The 24527-nt window shown below is 40.8% G+C and overlaps 1 protein-coding gene across 1 annotated transcript in view; it reads right to left on the reverse strand.

Moving 5' to 3' along the window:
* LOC126456370 (esterase E4-like) overlaps positions 1-23888 on the reverse strand; it is a 170742-nt gene extending 146854 nt beyond the window's left edge. The window contains exons 1-2 of the mRNA XM_050092124.1: positions 23853-23888; positions 3473-3613 (exon numbers count right to left, since the gene is read on the reverse strand). Of these exons, the coding sequence (XP_049948081.1) occupies positions 3473-3613; positions 23853-23888 (177 nt within the window). The remainder of the gene's footprint in view (positions 1-3472; positions 3614-23852) is intronic.
* Positions 23889-24527: the final 639 nt, after the last annotated feature.

The following is a 24527-nucleotide window of genomic DNA, read 5'->3' on the forward strand; positions in this document are numbered from 1 at the left end:
AGGCGCTACTGTGTCTGCATACTTTGAAAGGAACCCGATTGGTACACCGTCTGGACCGTAAGACTTGCCTTTATTAAGTGATTTGTTTCGCAACACCTAAGATATCTACTTTTATGTCACTCATGCTAACAGCTGTTCTGGTTTCGAATTCTGGAATATTTACTCCGTCTTCTTTCGTGAACGAATTAAGGAAAACTGCATTAGTAACTCCGCTTTAGTGACACCATCGTCGGTAACATTTCCATTGCTATCGCGCAGTGACTGTATTGACGGTTTTTTTGCCACTGGTGTACTTTACATATGACCAGAATCTCTTTGGGTTTTCTTGTGGAAACTATTAAAAGAATCTCGCATTGACGTCCGCACTAAATTTCGAGCTTCCGTGAAACTTAGCCAGTCTTGGGGATTTTGCGTTCTTCTGAATTTGGCATGCTTTTTTCGTCGTTTCTGCGACAGTGTTCTGACGTGTTGTGTGTACCATGGTGGATCATTCCCGTTTCTTATAACTTATGCGGTACGAATCTATCTATTGCTGTCGATACGGTATCTTTGAATTTGAGCCATATCTGGTCTACGCTTACATTATTAGCTTCGAAGAAATGGAGACTCTCTCTTAGGAAGGCATCAAGCGAATTTTTATCTGCTGTTTTAAATAGATATAATTTTGCGTTTAGTATGAAACTTCTCATTTAGCGACTGGGCATACCAGATCGCAGCATTCTTCATAGATTGAATAACTCGCTTGCATACTTTCTTGGAGGTGAGACGATTGTCAGGGGTTGGGTGCCATTTGTATGTCATGTGTGCAACATCTCTTACACTCAAAAGATGTTTGAGGTGATGTGTAACCCATGGTGGAGGTTTTCTTCTTCCTCTTACTGATTTTAGAGGAGCATCTTTATCACATACAATATTGAGTCTCTCAGTGAAGTTAGATACTTCAGCATTGATGGAGAAGTTATTTCCTGTCGTTTTCCGCCAAGATATAACATGGGAGTCAGCTGTAAGCTCAGACATATTCATGCGCTTAAAATCTCTAAATTTCGCCCGTTTCGGTTTGTTCTTTGCGAACTGCAACGGGTAAATAATAAATATTACATCATGAGCAGATAAGTTAGGTGCAGAAATCCGTTCAGTGCGAATTATTCTGTTTGGAGATTTGGTTGCGAATACATCGATAAACGTATGAGTGTCTGTTGTATGTTGAATAGGCACAAATGGAACATTGGAAGTTTTAAGCAGAAAAGGAAGCACGTGAATTTTGATGGAGAAAGACTGTAGTTTAGAAAATTTATGATGATATCTCCAGTTATAATTACCTTTCATAAAAGATTCAAGACCTGAGAGCGCAGATTCATAGCTAGAAGAGCTGTCCAACTTTAGATGGATAGTATATTGCACAGATGAGACATTTTTTGTTGAGAAGATTAACTTCAATGAACAAGTATCTTGGGCTGTTTGACTTCGTTTGTAGACGTGGGAATGACCAAATTTGTTCATGTATGTGCTGTCACATCACCTACTCGTCTATTGCGTCTTTCACGTCCCAGAAAAATATAGCTATCAAGACTTACAGAACTCGTCTGCAGCCATGTATTCGACAGGAGTATAACATGAAAGGCAATGTCCTTAAATGTGTTGCAGGTTCAAATGAATGTAGGTTGCAATAATTGTGGAGAGATGAGGAGGCTAGCAGAGGATAGAGTAGCATGCAGTGCTGCATCAAACCAATCTTCGGACTGAAGGCCACAACAACAAAAACAATGACACCAACAACAACATTATTAAATCTAGGGTATTCCAAGAGTTCTGAAATATAGCTGTAGCGTATGCCCAAAGATTATTCATACTGTCATAAAATTGCGTTGAAATAAAAATTACAAATATGAAATAAAAAAGTAAAATAAAATAAAACATGTGAGAATGCCTGAGAAAATCCTGCTAAGTATATTGATAAAGACCAACAAAAATGTTACATTAATATTCCTCGAAGAGAAAAACTGGGAACAAACTACAACAAAAGCTCAGTCGACTGATAACAAACACTACTTAGTGTACTTATAGAACTTAATATCTAATAGTGTTAATGGATTTATTTCACTGATTTCGTACTTCCTGTTTTTAATATTGACGGAAAAAACTTAATTTGAGCAAAAAATGTTTTTCAAAGATAAATTTTTTGAGTGTGTTGTTCTGAGAATGCCACTTTCTACTTAGAAGTTATGGAATGGAATTTCTAATAACCGGAGAGTAGAAAGTCAAGAATGCTTGCTCCACTACATTTTTGATTATTCGGTGCTTCAATAGAGGGTCGACGACTGCTGCCCGGGAGCCAGCCATATCTAGCGTGCATGGCTGCTCGAATCCCGGAGCCATCAGGGCTAGCTGAGTATTAGTAGACCAGCCGCTATGCCAAGTTGATGACACTAATCAATGACCCTGTAGTAGATTAGGCGCCCATTCGACCGATGGCTGGTGCAGACTGGTTAGGTAGAATTTAGCCCATGGCCAGTATATGTGTTTAATTATGTACGTGAGAAAACTTCGAACACTACCCTCACATTGGCCGGTAGAACCTCTTTACAGTTGAGGACTGAACCAAGCCAATTCTTATCCCTTCAGTTTGTCTCAATACTGTGCTTCACGCAGGCGTCAGTATGGGTGATGCTACCTAGTAGGCCATTTCACATATTCTCCTGCACACAACCACCTTAATCCAAAACGATAAATAGAAATCTAATAGTTTTAGTTTCGCAGATCTTGATGGCTATACACATAATTGCACAATCATTGCAATATATCAGTGACGAAAAGTATGGTTTTAATAGTGCCTCACAAGCATGATAGAATTTTGCGAGACTCCATCATGCGGTATGTTGATTTTATTTTGTGTGACCAACAGGTTAATCGTAAAAAGGATATTCCGTTGGCAGAACAGTTAAGCAAGGAGGGTAAGTGATTAAAACAGAAAACAAACTCCACTAATGAAACTAAATTGTTTACAAACCTTCCAGAATCGATCTCCAGAGAATACATCTACTCGGTGGAAAAACGTTGGATGATGTGCGCTGCCATAAATGTGGATTTCGCCGAAAAAAGCGCACCTTGACTTTAAAAACACAATCTTATACGCCAAACCGAATAATTTTGTGCTTATCTTCTTTTTTCTCGAATTTGCTAAATTGGTGTACGACAACTAAGAGTTTACCAGTTCGAGTGAAAACTGTATTGTTCTCTCAGGATTAATATCGTTGTTACTATTCTCCAATATCACGAAACTGCTGCTGTACAGTATCTGGCGACCGATGATTGTGTTTTCTGGGCAGTTCCTGAAATGCAAGCTTGACGAACATGTCGAGGCAGAATTGGACGACGTATTCTAACTAGCAATGCTGTCTGCCAGAAACTAAGGAGGGCCTACAATTTCCTGTGGCAATGTACAATAGGAACTATTACGTGTGTAGTGACTCACCTTGAACCTGAGGTTCCGCACTGGGGGACTCGCATAAGGGATGCCCTGGAAGCTGGCGTAGCGACGTCCTGTGAACGAAGTGGCGATGCGACCCCGCACCTGTCCCCCCTCGGTCTTCACCAGCGGACCACCGTCGGCATTCTGCGTGCACACTTAGGTCATCACATCAGGTAAAAAGAGCGTCCGTCCTACTGCATCACACACAAACACACACACACGTACACATACACACACACACATACACACACACACACACACACACACACACACACACACACACACACACACACACACACACACTTCTAAACAGGACTCAAACGCTTCCTCAATCACTTGGAAAAGATCAAACTCTGCCAGAAAGGAACTCGCCAACGTAGAGCAGCTATATCCTTATATAGTCACGCACGGTACCGATTTCAAGCCCTCCCAGCCCGTGTCTGGAGGTTTGACCTGCTACACACGCTAGCCCAGTTAGCTCGCTGGTTTATGCAACTGTGTACAGGCTACCGATCCATTCAGGCTCTGCTGAAATACCTCTCGAGCTAGTCGCTTCCCCACTCCAATGAGCAAAGAGTTGCGTTCTGTGCTTACTTCGCCAGATCAGCCTGTTGCCTCTGTTGCGTTATGCTCCGCGTTAATCTGTAAAGTCTACAGAGTCTATGATTAACCATCTGCACAGTTATTTCGATTAACTATCGGTTTGACGTTAGTAGACAAGACAAGAAAACAAAGTAATGGATCGGGGAACAGACTGCAGTAGAAGACATAGTTATCAATGGATATCTATATATACTAATGATACTCGAAAGTGAGGAACGATTGGCCCAGAAATTGAAACCACAGTGAAAATCAAAACTTTTTTTTTTAACATTTAGTTATACCTTCCAGCTACTTCTCTACACAGTCGCCGCTCTGGCTTAGACACCTGTCATAGCGTTCGATGTCCTAATTTTCCAATACCCTAACACAGAAGGCAGTTACTGTGCTTTCCGACAATTCTCTAGGCTGGACTCCAGCTCGTTGTCTGTGCCAAAATATTGTGTTCGAGGCCAGCGGTTCACATGAGCAGAGATAAAAGTCAGAGACAGGCAACTCAGAGCTGTGTGATGGATGATCAAGAACTTCCAATCGAAAACGCTACAGGAGCTTCCTCATTCCCCCCCGCAGAATTGTCATGGGGTTGCATGGAATCAGGCGAAATCTCCCGGCAGGCACTCATACTTGGTGGGAGGCACTATTTTCTAGTTGTTTTTGCGCTCTCACTGTGTGCTGAGAACTGAGAAGGGTGACGTGATATTGTCTCTGGGTATACTAGAGACACTGCCCAACATATCCGAGCAAAGCTTCATCGTATTTTCTCTGTGGTTTCAATTTCACGACCAACTGTTCCTCACTTTCCGAATAGCCCACGTTGATGAAATGAAGGAGGCTGTGACATGTAGTCAGCCGATCTTGGTTGTTAGATGTAATAAGAAAGTCTTTACTGGATTACAAAAGATGGAAAAAAGATAAAAAAGGTATTGTTCAAGGCCTCAATACAAGAGAAAGTCTAAAATATATTCATATCCAGCAGAAAATGTGAAAAGGTTCTAATGGCTCTGAGCACTATGAGACTTAACTGCTGAGGTCATCAGTCCCCTAGAACTTAGAACTACTTAAACCTAACTAACCTAAGGATATCACACACATCCATGCCTGAGGCAGGATTCGAACCTGCGACCGTAGCGGTCGCGCGGTTCCAGACTGTAGCGCCTAGACCCGCTCGGCCACCCCGACTGGCATGTGAAAATGGTGAGGATGAATAAAATTATGGGAGAAAGTGAGTGCAGGAACAAAAAATAAAACAGATACATATTAAGACGATTTCTCTGCTTTAGAGCTTTAGAGCTAAGTAATGTTCTTCAGCACTGAAGGACTGGACATAGACACTTACTGTTGTACAAGAATGGCACTGTTTATTGTATATACGAAAACCACATAAAGGCTAAACTAAGACCATTATTGAGAATTTGAGCTATGATTATGCTGACTATAAATGGAGTTGTATTTTATTTGTTAATTAGCTGAGTACAGCCGCATGGGGTAGCCATGTGGTCAGAGGTGTCTTGTCAAGGTTCGCGCAGCTTCCCCCGTCGGAGTCTTCCCTCAGGTATGGGTGTGTGTGTTGTCCTTAGCATAAGTTAGTTTAAGTTAGATGAAGTAGTGCGTAAGCGGAGGATCTTACGACCTCAGCAGTGTGGACCCATAGTCCTTACCACAATTTCCAGATTTATTAGCTGAGTACCTAGCGATACCCTGGTATGTCTATTCTTCTATTATTCCATCTCCATATTCTCGTCTCACTGCCATCTCCTCCTCCCCTCTCCGCATCCATCTCCTCCTCTCTCCCCTTTCTGTCCATCTTCTCCTGCCCCCTGGGTAGACATGTTCCTTCCCTTCTATGTTCATCTCCACCTCTCTCTCTCTAAGTCAATCCCCTCCACACCCACAATCTCCTCCACACCTCCTCTATTCCATCCTCTCCTTTCTTTGTCCATTTCCTCCTCCACTATTCTCTGTCCATCTCCTCCTCCAGCCTTTCTCTGTTCATCTACTCCTCCTCCCCTCTCCATCCATGTCATCCTCCTCTCTCCCTGCCCATCTTCCCCACTTTCTTTTCTCTCTCTATGTGCTCCTCGCTCTTCTATCTCCTCCCCTCCTCTGTCTTTGTCCATCAACACTCTTCCATTCCTCTCCATTTTCCCTTCTCCCTTTATCTGTCCTTGTCATCTCTCCCACTCTGTCCATCTTCTCTTACCCCCCTTAAGTCTACCTCCTCCTACCCCTCTATCTTCTTCTCACCCCATCTCTTCCTCGCCACTCTCTCTGCCCATCCCCACCTACCCACTTCTCTTTCCACATTATTACCACTACCCAATAGCAGGTTGCTTGTTCTTACGCCCACAGCATTTATTTCCTGATAGTAAGTAGTATTCAATGTGTACAAAATTTTGTTGAAAGCGATCCAGTGGTTGAGCTTTTTACCCATGCATTAGGCCACATACGCACATGTCTCGTTTTCACGCAGCTTGATGCGTATGACATCATATATCCTGAATTAAGTGTTGCACACTGATATAATATTGTAGGTACATTCAGAGGCATATATGGATACTGTCTGCGAAACGTGTTGCGAATAGCGTTAGTAGCAAAGAAGTAATCACTTTAGTACAATGCGGCAGTTCTTCACGCGTTTCAGTGTTTATGATGTCATACCTCTTGAACTATGTGTCATACAATGGTATGATTTTGCAAGTAGATTCGTGTGGCACGAATACAGTTAGTAGTAAAGAAATATCAGATTAAAATGTCATGACTGATGCGCCAGTTTTACTGCATGAACAGTGAACATTTAGTAAGCAATAAACTCTTTTTCCTTTCATCATTTTGTGGGGGGCTTTCAGCGAGAAAAAATGTCGCAAAGGTTTGAAATAACGTATACTGTTTGTTGCTAGTCACTAACTGCTCTCATTCTCAAATAATTGAGGAATAAAGTGAGTATTCGCTCGTAGTGAGCGACACTTCTTTTCACGCCAGCCTCCACTTCTTTGATTGATAGCTGTTTCTTACCTGACATCGACTGTTTCCAGATAGTAAGCGATATGTATAGTAAGTCTGGTTGCCATTGATGGAGTGGATTAGTAGGAGATGTACATACAAACATACATACATAAAATGTGTGGATGTATGGATTTAACGTAATCTACAGGACTTTATTATTAAACATCAAATTGCTACTTTTACTTATAATATTGTAGTGCCTGTTTACTTATGTATGTGCATTTTAGCGCCACCGATTTAAAACAACAACAACAAGAAAAACAAGAACAGATCAATCGTAATGTACCGACAAGGCCAATGTACAGTATGTGATCAAAAGTATCCGGACACCCCCAAAAACATACGTTTCTCATATCAGGAACATTTTGCTGCCACCTACTGCCAGGTACTCCCTATCAGCGACGTCAGTAGTCATTAGACATCGTGAGACAGCAGAATCGGGCGCTTCGCGGAACTCACGGACTTCGAAAGTCAGGTGATTAGGTGTCACTTGCGGTATACGTCTGTATGCGAGATTTCCACTGCAAGTAATATTACAGTTAGGCGGCAGGTGTGAAAACTTGGATTTCATGGTCGAGCGGCTGCTCATAAGCCACTCATCACGCTGGTAAATGCCAAACGACGCCTCGTTTAGTGTAAAGAGCGTAAACATTGGACAACTGAACAGTGGAAAAACGTTGTAAGAAGTGACGAATCACGGTACACAATGTGGCGATCCGATGGCAGGGTGGGGGTATGACAAATGCCCGATGAACGTCATCTGCCAGCATGTGTACTGTCAACAGTAAAACTCGGAGGCGGTGGTGTTATGGTGTGGTCGTATTTTTCATGGAGGGGGCTTGCACCCCTTGTTGTTTTTCGCGGCACTATCACAGCACAGCATAATTGATGAAAGGAGAAAATATAAAAATGCGGTAAGTGAAACAGGCAAAAAGGAATACAAACGTCTCAAAAACGAGATCGACAGGAAGTGCAAAATGGCTAAACAGGGATGGCTAGAGGACAAATGTAAGGATGTAGAGGCCTATCTCACTAGGGGTAAGATAGATACCGCCTACAGGAAAATTAAAGAGACCTTTGGAGATAAGAGGACGACTTGTATGAATATCAAGAGCTCAGATGGAAACCCAGTTCTAAGCAAAGAAGGGAAAGCAGAAAGGTGGAAGGAGTATATAGAGGGTCTATACAAGGGCGATGTACTTGAGGACAATATTATGGAAATGGAAGAGGATGTAGATGAAGATGAAATGGGAGATACGATACTGCGTGAAGAGTTTGACAGAGTACTGAAAGACCTGAGTCGAAACAAGGCCCCCGGAGTAGACAATATTCCATTGGAACTACTGACGGCCGTGGGAGAGCCAGTCCTGACAAAACTCTACCATCTGGTGAGCAAGATGTATGAAACAGGCGAAATACCCTCAGACTTCAAGAAGAATATAATAATTCCAATCCCAAAGAAAGCAGGTGTTGACAGATGTGAAAATTACCGAACAATCAGTTTAATAAGCCACAGCTGCAAAATACTAACACGAATTCTTTACAGACGAATGGAAAAACTAGTAGAAGCCAACCTCGGGGAAGATCAGTTTGGATTCCGTAGAAACACTGGAACACGTGAGGCAATACTGACCTTACGACTTATCTTAGAAGAAAGATTAAGGAAAGGCAAACCTACGTTTCTAGCATTTGTAGACTTAGAGAAAGCTTTTGACAATGTTGACTGGAATACTCTCTTTCAAATTCTGAAGGTGGCAGGGGTAAAATACAGGGAGCGAAAGGCTATTTACAATTTGTACAGAAACCAGATGGCAGTTATAAGAGTCGAGGGACATGAAAGGGAAGCAGTGATTGGGAAGGGAGTAAGACAGGGTTGTAGCCTCTCCCCGATGTTGTTCAATCTGTATATTGAGCAAGCAGTAAAGGAAACAAAAGAAAAATTCGGGGTAGGTATTAAAATTCATGGAGAAGAAATAAAAACTTTGAGGTTCGCCGATGACATTGTAATTCTGTCAGAGACAGCAAAGGACTTGGAAGAGCAGTTGAATGGAATGGACAGTGTCTTGAAAGGAGGATATAAGATGAACATCAACAAAAGCAAAACAAGGATAATGGAATGTAGTCTAATTAAGTCGGGTGATGCTGAGGGAATTAGATTAGGAAATGAGGCACTTAAAGTAGTGAAGGAGTTTTGCTATTTGGGGAGCAAAATAACTGATGATGGTCGAAGTAGAGAGGATATAAAATGTAGGCTGGCAATGGCAAGGAAGGCGTTTCTGAAGAAGAGAAATTTGTTAACATCCAGTATTGATTTAAGTGTCAGGAAGTCATTTCTGAAAGTATTTGTATGGAGTGTAGCCATGTATGGAAGTGAAACATGGACGATAAATAGTTTGGACAAGAAGAGAATAGAAGCTTTCGAAATGTGGTGCTACAGAAGAATGCTGAAGATTAGATGGGTAGATCACATAACTAATGAGGAAGTATTGAATAGGATTGGGGAGAAGAGAAGTTTGTGGCACAACTTGACCAGAAGAAGGGATCGGTTGGTAGGACATGTTCTGAGGCATCAAGGGATCACCAATTTAGTGTTGGAGGGCAGCGTGGAGGGTAAAAATCGTAGAGGGAGACCAAGAGATGAATACACTAAGCAGATTCAGAAGGATGTAGGTTGCAATAGGTACTGGGAGATGAAAAAGCTTGCACAGGATAGAGTAGCATGGAGAGCTGCATCAAACCAGTCTCAGGACTGAAGACCACAACAACAACAACATCACAGCACAGGCCTACACTGATGTTTAAGCAGGTTCTTGCTTCCTACCGTTGAAGAACAATTCGGGGATGGCGAGTGCATCTTTCAACACGATCGAGAAACTGTTCATAATGCACGGCCTGTGACGGAGTGGTTACACGACAATGGCATCCCTGTAATGGACTGGTCTGCACAGAGTCCTGATCTGAATCCTATAGAACATCTTTGGGATGTTTTGGAACGCCGACTTCGTGCCAGGCCTCACCGACCGACACCGATACCTCTCCTCAGTGCAGCACTCCGTGAAGAATGGGCTGCCATTCTCCAAGAAACCTTCCAGCACCTGATGGAACGTATGCCTGTGAGAGTGGAAGCTGTCATCAAGGCTAAGGGTGGGCCAACACCATACTGAATTCCTGCCTTAGCGATCGAGGGCGCCACGAACTTGTTAGTCATTTTCAGCTAGGTGTCCGGATTCTTTTGATCACATAGTGTATTAGTAGAACTGACGCCTGGCTCAAACATTTAATTTATCTTTTATCGAAGTGTACCTCTGTACCGAAGAGACAAAGTCATGAAACATAGCCTACCGTATCGGAAGTTCTAAAAGAAGAATTCGAAATAACGTGTCGTTGAACCCTTCAATTACAAAGGGAATGTGAGCAAGAGAACAAAAAGAACAAGGAATTTAATGAAACTAATAAACATAAGTCGTAAGGGTACAAGAGTATAATGGGTAATAGTAAAGCCCACAAAGTATTTTAAAAAATCGTCACAGACAAATTGCGAGAGCTACCCGACAAATGACACAGTTTGTGAAAGAAAAACTATTAGATTTCTCATGCAGTGTTTATAAATATTCTGCTTGCCCGTATTTTGTCACACGGCACACATGTAATCGGGAGTCCAATAAAATCTGCCCATACCTCATCTCGCAAATCAGGACTAGCGTACCTTAGCGAAAGTACTTTTGCACAGTTGCTGCTGATTATGGGGGCCCGTCATTCACTATCCGGCGGCAGCTCCTCGTGCTGCGTCAGCAAGTAAGTTCCTCGCCGCTTCAAATGCACCAGCATACCATAGTAGAAAACCCTTTTTCTAGTCGTCCACGAGCAATGAGACCGTTTGTGATCCAGAAACACACACACACACACACACACACACACACACACACACACACACACACAGCACCTTCTGTCGGAACCGATTTTACGAAAGTATGGATGACAAGCTACTCATCTAAATGTAGATATAAGAGTTTCAGAGGTCCATATCAGCTCAGGAACGGTAAGAAAAAAATCTTACCTTCATAGTCTCCGATGTTACTCCGATGTTATTGAATTTAATGTATGTTACAATTTATGATTAAGAAAGAAACCCGTCCTTTTTGTTCTGTCAAAAAAATTTCTGGCTCGAGATACAAGCCGCCAAATTTGACGCCTCGAGCACCATTTCGCACATACAATTTTTGGACAAAACTTTAAAACGCTGTGTATCTGGAACGGTTTTATATATTTTGTTAGTTTTTTATTTGAAAAGTAATTATGTTATGATCACAATGATATCCTCGGTTTGGACATGTATCCAAGTTTTTGTGATGCAGCCTTCTGGTATTTCTATTTAATTGAAGCAAAATTTTTTTTTAAGAAATGCCAATAGCAGAATTTTTTTTTACTGATTATTAGGGTCATATACATTCCCTGAAAAGAACAACTTCCACTTTTAATCTGATCAGGTCTTATAAGCAACTAGCTGTATCCGGCGACACTTTGCTGTGGTTCAGTCTGCTTAAATGGAAAAGAAAGAATAGAGAAAGCACACATTTCTAATATGTATGGGCATTGGATACACGTCCTGATGTCCTTGTCTCCCCTGTCTCTGCCCACCTCCCCCTTCCCCTTTCTTTGTCCATTTCTTCGTCCGTCTTCTTCTCTCTATTCATCACCACCTCCTCCTCTCTCTGTCCGTCTTCTCCCTCCTCTCCCCTCCCCTCCCCCCTTTCTCTCTCTCCGTGTCGTCTTCCCCTCCTCTCTCTTACCTTGAGCCTTGTTTACTTTTATTCGGTTTCTGCGGTAGGGATGTAATCATAAACCACTAAACCATAAATAGAACTTTTTAGTTTACTAACGGTGTTTTACTGTTTTATATTGTATATTCAAAAGCAAGCAGGGTGAATCACCTAACACTTGATTGCGAATATTGCGGAAATGGGAATTGATATTGATGTGCGGTTTTCACAGACTGGATTGATAGTCAGTCAACAGATCGTAACAGTACTTAGAAAGCGCATTTTCTGTACCAACATACACTTGTCACATTGAACAATTCCTATTGAAGTTAAAAAACTAAAAGTAGGGTAAAGTAGATTGTCAGTGACGTTTTTGCCCGATTCTAGAGCGAGTCGTTTACGAGATATTGTATTCTGAAAAGTTCCCACACCGACACTTGCACAATATCTATCGTAGCAAGCACTGAAGAACAACACAAGTGTATACACGAGTTACGCGGATTCTGGCCAGTAACGAGACAATTCACCATCATAGGTTGTGTTCAAAATGACCACAGGCAACGGCAATACATGCTTCCAGTGTGGTCTGGAGCGGCTGCTGCACAAGTGCCAGTATTTCAGCGGAGTCGTCCGAGCAGACTGCAGTAATACGTCGGTGCATATCATCGGGTGTAGTCGGTATCTGCTTGTAGACAGCATCTTTCAGCTTCCCCACAGAAAAAAAGTCTACTGGCTTCCAATCGAGGGAACGGGCCCGACAAAGGTACAGGTCCTCGGCGTCTAGTCCAGCGATTTGGAAATAATTCATGAAGACATGCAGTATTACTTCGTGCACTGTGGGCTGAACAGCCATGATTTTAGTACCTCAGGTTTCTCCTAGTCTGCAGAGGAACACCTTCTAGCATCCGTAGAAGATGGTATGTCAGTTCACTACGGTACTTGTGTACGTTTAGTGTTCCGTATGTAAAAAACGGCCCTTGAACTGATAGTTCACCATCCCAGAGCGCACGTTTACACCCCATGGACGCTGACGTACCAGATGACGAAGCCAATGGGGGTTGTCAACAGACCAATAGTGCATGTTTCGGTGGTTTACCTGGTAAATGTGGCTTCATCAACAAGCAAAATACATGAAACATCTGGAGTATCCTGTCGTAATGTCGATGTACAGTAGTTAACACGATTCTCATAATCGTTTCCGCGCAGCTCCACAAATCGCTTCCTCGTGGGGCTGCGCAAGAGCTAATGTACGGATCAACTGCAACAGCAACAAGAACACAAATTTCCCTCTCTTCTGTCGTAAATTGTTCCTTCTGTTACGTTTGCGGCGGCGGGTCCATTACCTGCACCTGCCTGCGAACTCGTTCGGCAGATCGCCGGTAGGAAAGCCGAGCAGAAACCTACCGCACTGCAACTCGCACCACGCTGCATACAACGTAACTGTTCTAAAAATCGGGAAAATGTCTTAATTCTGGATGAAAGGTGGAGATACTGGCAAAACTTCGGTATATTCTGAACCTTGACATGTACACGTTCACTGCCAAACCCATTCTAATCTGTACACAGTCATGTACAAAGCTTTTCATTCACGATAACAAGTTTATGGTAACGTATTTCCAGAAACACTAAGCACGGATTGTTCTTAAATGAAAATGTTTGCCACAGTATTCAGTTTATCGGTGTCTGATGCACTCAAGGTTTTAGTCACCAATCTGCTCAATATGCCACGCGGATTTACTGTCTTTTCTCATATACAAAATTACTTAAAAATCCGTACTTTCTAAAAAAAAAAAAAAAAAACACCGTAATAAATTCGCCTTCACTTTAAAACACTTTTGAAACATGTCGCACAACTAAAACCGGCAAATTATAACTTCCTTCGGAGCTCATACTACACACGACCGTACCATTGAAAGACTGGGCTCCGACTCCCTTAGACTGCTGTAAGCATTCTGTATCACCAAGAAAAAAGAAGCCCTAGGAATACTTCGTTCTGATTGGTTAGTTTTCTTTAAGGCCAATAGAAAAAAAAAAAAAACATTAGTCTCCCCCGTTAGGCTGCGCTTTTCATGAAACCAATCAACAAATAACACACTTTCGAACAGTACTTTTTCCCAAAATAAATATCTAACATTCTGATACTTTGTTTATACTTTACATTATTAACTATTTTCATTTGCACTCGAGGTAGCTTCCCTTTTACCATAAACTTACTTAACATATTACGATACAAAATTCCCCGTCGCCTGCAATCATACTGTCTTAATACTTTCTCACACTAGTTCGCACAGCGTTCGTTAGTACAACAATAACCTACATATTTACTTTAGACGACATTCACGCATCATTCACACTACTAAAAGCATATACAAAACTGTACAAACAATAATAAACAAAAAAATTCTTCAAGAAGTACATAGAACAATTCACAAAAACATTCTCTTCCTGTTTCTTGAATGTGTCTGTACACTACTGGACTCTGGTGGCCAAATTTCTTAACTAGGTAATAGTTCTTTCGGTTTAGTCCTCTAACAAATGGTTCAAATGGCTCTGAGCACTATGGGACTTAACATCTTTGGTCATCAGTCCCCTAGAACTTAGAACTACTTAAACCTAACTAACCTAAGGACATCACGCAACACGCAGTCATCACGAGGCAGAGAAAATCCCTGACCCCGCCGGGAATCTAACACGGAAACCCGTGCGTGGGAAGCGAGAACGCTACCGCACGACCACGAGCTGTGGACAGTCCTCTAAAGGATGAAAATTAGAAATGTGTACTTGACTGAACCCGCTTTAGACCATCTGTCACTGTGGACACATGAGTCATTCTCCCGATACACAGGCCCTAGACAGGAGTGATGTAAGGCACCATGCTTCACGTTCTCTAGGTATACACTACCACTTTCAATTAATTGGTCGATAAGATGATAAATAACTGATGAGATGGTTCTACATTTACATCTACATCTATACTCTGCAAACCACCGTGAGGTGCATGGCAGAAGGTACATCCCATTGTACCAGTTATTAGGGTTTCTTCCTGTTCCCCAACCTCATCCTCACGATCCCCGTGTGACTAATAAGTAGGGAGCCTTAGTATATTCCTAGAATAATAATTTAAAGCCAGTTCTTGAGACGTTATTAATAGAATTTTTCGGGATAGTTTACGTCTGTATTCTAGAGTCCGCCATTTCAGTTCCCTCAGAATCTCTGGGATACTCTCCTTGGATTAAACAAATCTGTGACCATTCGTGCTGCCCTTCTGTGTATGCGTTCAATATCCCCTTTTAGTCCTATCTGGTACGGGTCCCACACATTTGAGCAATATTCTAGGATGGGTCGTATGAGTGGTTTGAAAGAAATCTCTTTTGTAGACTCATTGTACTTCCCCAGTATTCTACCAATAAGCCAAAGTCTACCACCTGCTTTACCCACGACTGAACCTGTGTGCTCATTCCGTTTCATGTGTCTACAGAGTGGTACACCCAGGTAGTCGTATGAGTTGTCCGATTCCAACAGCGACTCACTGATATTATTGTTATAGGATGCGACGTTTTTTCGTTTTGTGAAGGGCAGAGTTTTACATTTCTGAGCTTTTAGAGCAAGTTGCCAATCTCTGCTCCTTGTTGAAATCTTATCAAGATCCGACTAAATATTTATGCAGCTTCAGTTATGGATAACTGAATCATCTTCAGAAAGCCTGATTTTACTATTAATATTACCTGCAAGGTTATTAAGATACGACATGAACAGTAAGGGTCCCAACACACTTTCTTGGGGCACACCTGACGTTACTTCTACATCTGACGATGACTCTCCATCAAAGACAACAAGCTGTGTCCTACCTAGCAAAAAGTCCTCAGTCCAGTCACAAATTTTACTTAAAGTCCCATATGATCGTACTTTTGACAACAAGAGGTGTGGTAGAGTCACATGATTTTCAAGGATTGAAGAAACGCTACGCGTACCTAGTTACTTTGATCCAAATCTTTCAGTATGTCATGTGAGAAAGGTGCAAGTTGGATTTCGCATGATCGATGTTTTCGAAAACCATGCTGGTTGTCATTGAGGAGGTCATTGTTTTCAAGATACTTCATTATGTTTGAGCCCAGAATACTTTCTAAGATTCTACAACAAATCGATGCCAAAGACAATGGATGATAGTTTTGTGGATCACTTCTAGTACCCTTCTGACCTGTACCTTTTTTCGAGAACTGGGCATGGTTTTCCGTTCGAGGGATGTACGTTAGGTTATAGTGAGAAAAGGGGCTAACTCAGCCGCATATTCAGCATAGAATCTGTTAGGGATTCCATCGGAGCGTGCAGCTTTGTTCAATTTTAACGATTTCAGCTCTTTCTCAACACCACTGACACTAATACTTATTTCATTCACCTTTCAGTGGGACGAGGATTAAATTGGGGCAATTCTCCTGGGTTTTCTTTGTAAAGGGATACCTTGTCCCATACACCGTACAAGACCGAATGACATTCTTCCTACACTCTCCATACACCATGAGGATGTCGGATTTTTCTGCATTTATTAATCCCATCGCCCACATACCAAATGATTAGCACTCAAGAAACACACAAACACACTGTAAGCAAAAATAACAACATCGTACCTAACAACTACGCATGTTAGATGACACGAACAAGTGTCTGTGTGGATACTTTTCAAAATACGACTCACACAAGAATCCTGCAACAAACACCACTGAAATTCTTATTTACTCTACTTTTAGTTTTTTAATGTCAATAGGGATTGTTCTATTTAAAAAGTGTATGTTTGCTATAAAATAAACGTTATAAGTAACATTACAATCAATTTATTGGGTATCAAAAGGAGCCTCTGACCACCTGTCCATCCTGTGAAAACCGCGCATCAATAGCACTTTCCATTTCCGCACTACTTGCGGTGCATGTTTTAGGTCAAAGTTTATGTGGGTCAGAATGTTTATTACAGTAACGTGTAAAAATCTGAAGTAAATCGGAAAGGTAAGTTTTGAGATTTATAGTTAACAATGTTTTCCTATTAAAATATACAAATATTAAAAACTGAGTACCTAAATCACGTCCGTTTAAAATGCAACGTTGTGCCAAAATTTCAAAGCAATCGGTCAAGAACTTTCGGAGATACGCGATTTTAAACAACGAAAATTTACATTTTTATTGACATGGATTGAAAATTTTGCTATACATTAAGCCAATTTCCATTACCACATAATCAGATATCGGGCTCATGAGTCCAAAACTTGCTCTCATTTGATATAGAATTTTATTTCTTGTGAAATATGAGTGAGAAACATTTTTCAAACATCCTAAACAATTCCAAAATATATTCTAAAGTAACAAAAGCTTGCAGGTTCCAAAGCACTCAACTTCTGGGCGCCCTGTTTAGAACTGAAATTAGGTATTCAATGAACTAAAAATGTGTTTCATTGCATCTTTAATTTGCTTTGGTATTGAGTGATGCCCTCTTTTTGTATCAGTAGGAATTGGAGCACTCACAATCTGTGAAATAATGTGAATCGGAAATGAGCACCGATGGTGGTGGTTATGTTGTCTTTCAGCTAGAAACCTATATCCTGTAGTCGGTCCGTATGGTAGCATAAGGTCCACAATGATTTCATTTAACTCATAACGGATGTCTATAACCTCTGAAATCCACCAGTCACAGTCATACACACACGCCACAAATGTCCCTCTTCTTATGTTGTGAATCTGAATATTCTCCTGCTCCTTCTGAGGTATTGGTCAAACACATGAAATTTCTCCTTTCTTCCCCTTGATAGCTCGTGCACTTTCGTCCATTACTTTGTATCCAGAAATGGGTCTTCTGAATTTGTTTCGCAGGTGACCTTGACCTTGACCAGTAGCACTATGTACCCACTCCATTGGCACATTCGACGTAGCCAATTCAAACACCTGGTAATGATTTTTGAAGTGACTAGGAGCACCATCTGAAGCCATAATGATATTTTCTGCCTGTGACTGCAGTTATTGAAGAATTTTGCACCTTTCCAGCAAAGAAAGTCCTGTCTTGTGTCATCACTTATAACTACAACACTCGTGCTTTTGTTCTGAAAATATGTCATTCCTGTAAAAATTGAAACTTGGTCATTATTCTATTGATATTCTTGGGAGAATCACAGACTAGTTTTCAGCCAAATCGCAGTGAAGCACTAAATATAGTTCTTTAGCTTGCACAGGTCCCTTCACTTCTGCAGTGTGTTGGTGTTGCAGTTTCTTCAGATGTCGGTGTATTACTGCTTTCACTGTCAACTTCCCAAGTTCATTAGTGAGACAGTCAACAGCAGCAGTTATCTTAATTGGTATATTTTTCTCTCACGTTGCATATGTAACCTCTGAAGAGTCATCTGTTTCGTGTTCCAAACCAAGTGTCTGCACAGAGAATACTCCAATTCCAGGGCACTCACCACATTCCTGAATTCAGTTTAGCATTGATGTACTCCCTCACAGCTTTAGTAATTTCTCTGCGTTTTCTTGACGCATAGAGCTTATGACTTGACTTCACCGACCACGATTTCTTAACATAAATAACACCACAGTAGGTGTTAGTCACGTTAAGAAACATATAAAACAAGAGAGCTTTTTGTTTCAGGAATGTGGTGAGTGCCCTAGAATTGCATGAACTCTTCAGAGGTTACTTACCGATTCAGGGAAGGTAATACTTTCTCTACAGATACAAAACTACATCATCTGCACCGTGGGAAACTTCAATTTGTTCAGTTACTATCCTCGTTCATATTCTGTCAAAACATTAAAACACAGAAAGTCGTCACTGAAGACACCTTGATTTTTAAACAGAGTATTGAAATGAGCACACCTATTCCCAACCTTAAGTAAATCTGTTTTTTTGCTAGTCTTATAGGTCAGTCTTTTATGGATATACAGATTGTCGGCATACTTCACTCTCCTGCGGCCCCAATCAGAAGAAATTTCAAACAATCCTTCCTACCAAACACCTTACAACTCTGTCAGTCAGCAGAATCCTCGCGAAAGCTTACAGACATAGAATATCCTGAATGGTCACACATTTCGTACAAGACTCTGCGCTAACGAAATTGGCTATGAACAACTGCAATACAGAAAAAACAGAATTTTTGGGACTGATACTTTTGAAAAAAAAAATTAAAAAGTATCACAAGGCTACAGCAAAAGAACTTTTACATATGTGTCGAAACCGTGGATATCATTATAAATATAAAGTAATTATCTTTTATATAAAAAATAAAATATCTAAAACTGTTTCAGAGATACAGTGTTTTAAAATTCGCGAGGCGTCATTTTTGGCGTCTTGTATCTCCGGCCAAGACTATTTTTGGACAAAAGGAAAAAAAAAACTTTTTTCTTATTTTCTTAGTCTTGAATTGTAACATATGCTAAATTCCAGAACGTCCGACATTACGAAAATCCCTGTGCTCGAAGTGATATAGATTATGCGAACACACACACACACGTACAACCACACACACACACACACACACACACACACACACTCACACACACACAAAATACAACAGCAGTTGCCAGGAGTGATTTCACGCAAAGTGTGGACGACAAGCTACTTATCTAAAAGCAGATGTTGTAAGAGCTACGAGAGGTGCAGAATGCGGAGCTAATGTTTGTCTTCTGATCTCAAAAGTAATTTTCCCACTTAGGAAAAGCGTGACTTTAAATAGCGGTACAGAAAATCAGTTAAGTCACACTAAAACATTCTACGAGATGGTTCTATCAGGCCCACTTTTCAGCTCAGACTCGTAAGTAAGTTGCGCAAAATACAGGACAACTCTGCATGTAACATGAAAGAGGAAAGTAAAGAAGTAATTCACCATGCCTCTGAGGAGACCTTAGGTGAAAAGCTGTCACTATGTACGAGGCCTAAAGTTGAATCCTGGATGGACGACAAGATCAATAAAATAGTGGATGAAAAAGTAGTAGGATATCGGAAATGGCTGACCGTGAAATTGGACGAGGACCTTAGAACATATCGCGAAAAGAGGAAGAGCGCCAGTGAGAAGATAAACAAAATAAAGAAGAGTATTGGCAAAAAATATGTGACAAAGTAAAAAAAAAAGTTGCAGAGAAAATGTAAGACCGAGTAACGCCTAGGGAAATACTCACCAAAGCGATGAGAACGCAGAATAGAGATCAGGCTGAGATCAGCACAATCAGTATGGATCGTCGGGTTATCAGAAATTGTTGAGAGAAGTCAGAGTTGAATTCGAAATATGCAAGGAAGAGAGGGGTCTAACGAGTTGCCAACTCGTGACATGCGGTCAAAAAAATGTAGACTGGTAAAGCTCCGGAACCAGGTAATGTAAGTACTGAACTTATAAAAGCCGCATCTACATTTGTTTGTGAGATTACGGCAAAGGTCATTTATATTATCATTAAGTTGAACAAATCCCTTATGAATGGAAAAAAGTATGTAGTGGTTCCATACATAAAATGGATGACCGGAGACAATGTGAACATTACAGAAAGATTATTAGTGTGATACCTTCAATAGCAGGATAGTGTAGTAGAAGCGAAAAGAGGGAGAGCTAGCAGAGACAGAAGGGCAAAATGGAGTTCGGAATGGACGCTTGTGTCTTAATGGAATATTCATTTTAAATGATTTAATAGACAAGTTAATGGCTCTAAGTCAGAATATCTATTAAATATTCGAGGATCTGTATAAAGGGTAGATTAGCCACTGATCATATCTTCAGTACAAAGGAAATAATCGTGGAAGTGCTATGAAGATAATCAGCTCTTTGAAGATTTGAAATAGGATTATGATAACGTCAAAAAAAGAACTCTATCAGACCCTAAAGGATCTGGAACTCCTGTATAAACTGATTAGATTGGCACAAATGTTCCTCACCAGTACGAAATGTTACGTAGCAGGAAAACGCTCTAAGGAATTTGATGTTAACTAATGTTTACTACAGGGGTGTGCGTCATCCACGCTACTTTTCAACATAGTTTTGGAGAGAGTGATGAGAAGTAATCCGTATGGCATTTTTTTTAACCATATGACCAAAAACTAAAAAATGCCATTGATGTACTTTGCTGTCTCGAAGAGTGGAAGGATTGGAAAAAAGGATTTGCCTAATTAGAAAGGGACGCAGAAGAGTTACTTTTTACGAAAGTGCAAGTGATCATTTTTTGGAAATTTGTGGTAAGCTCCTATGGACCAAACTACTGAGCTCATCGGTCCCTAGGCTTACACACTACTTAATCTAACTAAACCTAACTTACGCTAAGGACAACACATACACCCATGCCCGAGGGAGGACTCGAACTTCCCACGGGAAGAGCCGCTCGAACCGTGGCAAGGTGCCTCACACCGCGCGGCTACCCCGCGCGGCAGTGACCATTGCAACAAACGCTGAAGACGTGGAATATATGTTACACAAATTCTGAGAAGAATATTAGCAATATGGGCTTTCGATAAAGCTTCGCAAAACTGAATACCTTTCAGTGAGAGAAGATGTGACAGATTTATAAACTGATGTTGGCAAAATTAAAGAAAGTAAAGCTTTTAAATATCTTTGGGTAACATTATCTTACTGGACAGAGCACAGAAGAAACAAAAAATAAAGTTGGACAATGCAATCCGACTGTTAAATTCTATCTTATGGAATGAAAAAGTAAGAGTCGACACCAAAAAGTAATATGCTGTACAATTGCGCATAGTATTACAACGTATGGGTCAGAAACCCCGGAAATTAAAGTGGACGACTGGAGGAGACTAGTGGAATATTAAGAGTAGATCAGTAAGATATGAGGAAATACGGAGGAAAATGGAAGTTGAAAATACTATTATAGACACCTCTGAGACAAGAAAGATACTATGGCATGAGAATTTTTGAAGGGATGGAGGGTACAAGATATCCGAAACAAGGATGGCACTGGATACCTCATGGGAGAAGAAAAGAGATAGACCAGCAAGAAAATGGAAACATGATATAGGTGAATAATGCAAAGTATAAAAAAATGGTTCAAATGGCTCTGAGCACTATGGGACTAAACATCTGAGGTCATCAGTCCCCTAGAACTTAGAACTAGTTAAACCTAACTAACCTAAGGACATCACACACATCCATGCCCCAGGCAGGATTCGAACCTGCGACCGTAGCGGTCACGCGGTTTCAGACTGAAGCGCCTAGAACCGCACGGCCACACTGGCCGGCATGTAAAGTAGAGATCTGCGATATGCAGACTAGATGGACAAGAAGCAAAGGAAAATTGGAAGTGAGAAACGGGCTGAGAGCTGTATTAAATTCGCATACATATGTATGGATGATGGATCGTGGCCTAGAAGTTGGTCCTTCCGAATATGACTCCGCGGCACTTATCGAGTTTAGGGGGACACCCATGAAATCTTTGATTTTTTATCGATTATCGTCAATTTGACTATGCTGATCACAAATACGACATATTTTTCATAAGTTTTGAAACATTAAAACAACATATTGTCATTTAATCAAAACGTAACAATACAACAACCCGACTCCGCTACCTCAAACTGGCTGCCGCTTCACCTGGTTGCAGGAGAGACACACTGAAGTAGTTGCTACGGAGATGTCCGAATATGCGATTTATTTAATTTAAAAACACAATTTTCAGCAAGTGAATATCCAACTTATTAGGTGGAGTAAACTTGACATTCTTCCCTCAACACTTCTTAGGATTAGCAGGAATACCACGGCGATATTCAGCGGTTGAAATTTGCATATTTTTGATTGTGTCTAATGGTGTAATGTTTTTAACAACTTAATAATGGCACCATGGTTTCGAAAAACATGTGTTTTTAAATCAAATAAATCGCACGTTTGGGCAATTTGTGGGTAAAAATCTGCTTTCTGATATCACGATACATTTATACTGTGGCTTCCCAACAGATACATTGAATGAAGTAGTATTCGGAAGGATTCAGATCTCTCCGAGTGCAGCCATACAGGTTAAAGTATTTCGGTATTTGCTAGTGTGACCATTTAAAAAGTCTTAGCTTACTTTCTTTCCTGTTCTTGCTCATTTCAGGCATTGCTGCACCTCTAACGACTTCCATAACGACAGAAGGTCAATGTGTCAGTCTGTTACCAGAAGGACATAGATTCTGTAAATGAATCGGTCTGCAGTTCAAAAGAAAAAATAATGGTTCAAATGGCTCTGAGCACTATGGGACTTAACATCTGAGGTCATCAGTCCTCCAGAACTTAGAGCTACTTAAACCTAACTAACCTAAGGACATCACACACATCCATGCCCGAGGCAGGATTCTAACCTGCGACCGTAGCGGTCGCGCGGGTCCAGACTGAAGCGCCTAGAACTGCTCGGCCACACCGGCTGGCGTGGTTGGCAGTTCATCATGTACTGATAAAGGAAAGCGCGATAACTAGAAACAATTCCTGTAATAGTGCTATATTATGTAGTGGAGTATGCCGAGACCCAGTTACATAATTGCCTAATTACATGCATACTGGTTAAAATATTAACGACACAACAGAAAAACTAATTAATACTGAAGTAACCGACTGGCGAAGATCGTTAATATAATTGTAAGCCTACATGTGGTCGAAGTAATAGAATAACGAAGTGAGAGGAACTGTTCGATATATTATTTTCTCGTAACACTAGGTTCTTGATGCACTGCATGTAATGGAGTTATTCCTTTCTTCCTCTCATGCTTTATGGGATTTTTACAACGATTTCTTGAGACGAAATACCCGCATAGTTGCTGCTAATACACTTCACCAACTACTTCATCTAATTGAAGGCTGCAAGCAACATTAATATTTCCGAAATTTAAGTTTTCCATTCTCGATGCTACGGTTATATTTCCATTGAGGAACGGATAGAAAGGTAGCTGAAAACATATCAATTAGTGCAGAGCCTTTACTACGGAAGAAATGAAAGAAATTGTTTTTAGCTAGGATACTGGCTACTAAGTGGAAGAATTATAAAAAGGGAAGCAAATGAAAAGTGAAAAAGATAATACTGCTTACCTCTGGTTTAAATGCGTTGTTTGGAAATACGGCCATTGTGGTGAAAATTATGAAGTATTGCACAATCATGTTATCATATTGCTTTTTGGAGAGAATACAGTTCCCTGAATGCACGTCGTCGACTACAGAACATGAGACATGGTGCGGTTTATTGCATTCTGGATAATATGTTGTGGAAAGTAGGATTTAACACTGAAGGTGAGCTGTTACGAAGTTGTGTGAGATTTCAGACTCCATTGTAACAGTATCTGCTGTGTTGCCAGACATAAACACAGCCTAAACTTCTCTTCGTAAGACTTGTAAATCTGTACAGGAAACTATCCTCCAAAGATTATGTAATGAGGTCGTGTTACACGGCACAGTAGCCTCTCTGGAAACTGTTATCCACCAGAGGCAAATGACGTATTATTTGTGCAATACTCACTGAAGAAAATACAAATCTGGATCCTATATGAATGAACTATGAAAACAGCATTGTTAAAGTGCAAAAAGATTTTGTGTAAAGAAAGAGATGACACACACTGCAAATTTTCAGTTTGGAGCGACATGATTTCGCCAAACATTTCTCTAATAAAAAAATTAGCCTTACAACGAAATATATCTGTCAAGTCCTCATTTTCCTGTTCTTTCTCTCAGTTGCTCTGTGAAGATGATTGATTCGTGCCTGTGTGATGT

Source organism: Schistocerca serialis, chromosome 2, assembly GCF_023864345.2.
Source record: "Schistocerca serialis cubense isolate TAMUIC-IGC-003099 chromosome 2, iqSchSeri2.2, whole genome shotgun sequence".
Classification (NCBI taxonomy): Eukaryota; Metazoa; Arthropoda; class Insecta; order Orthoptera; family Acrididae; genus Schistocerca; species Schistocerca serialis.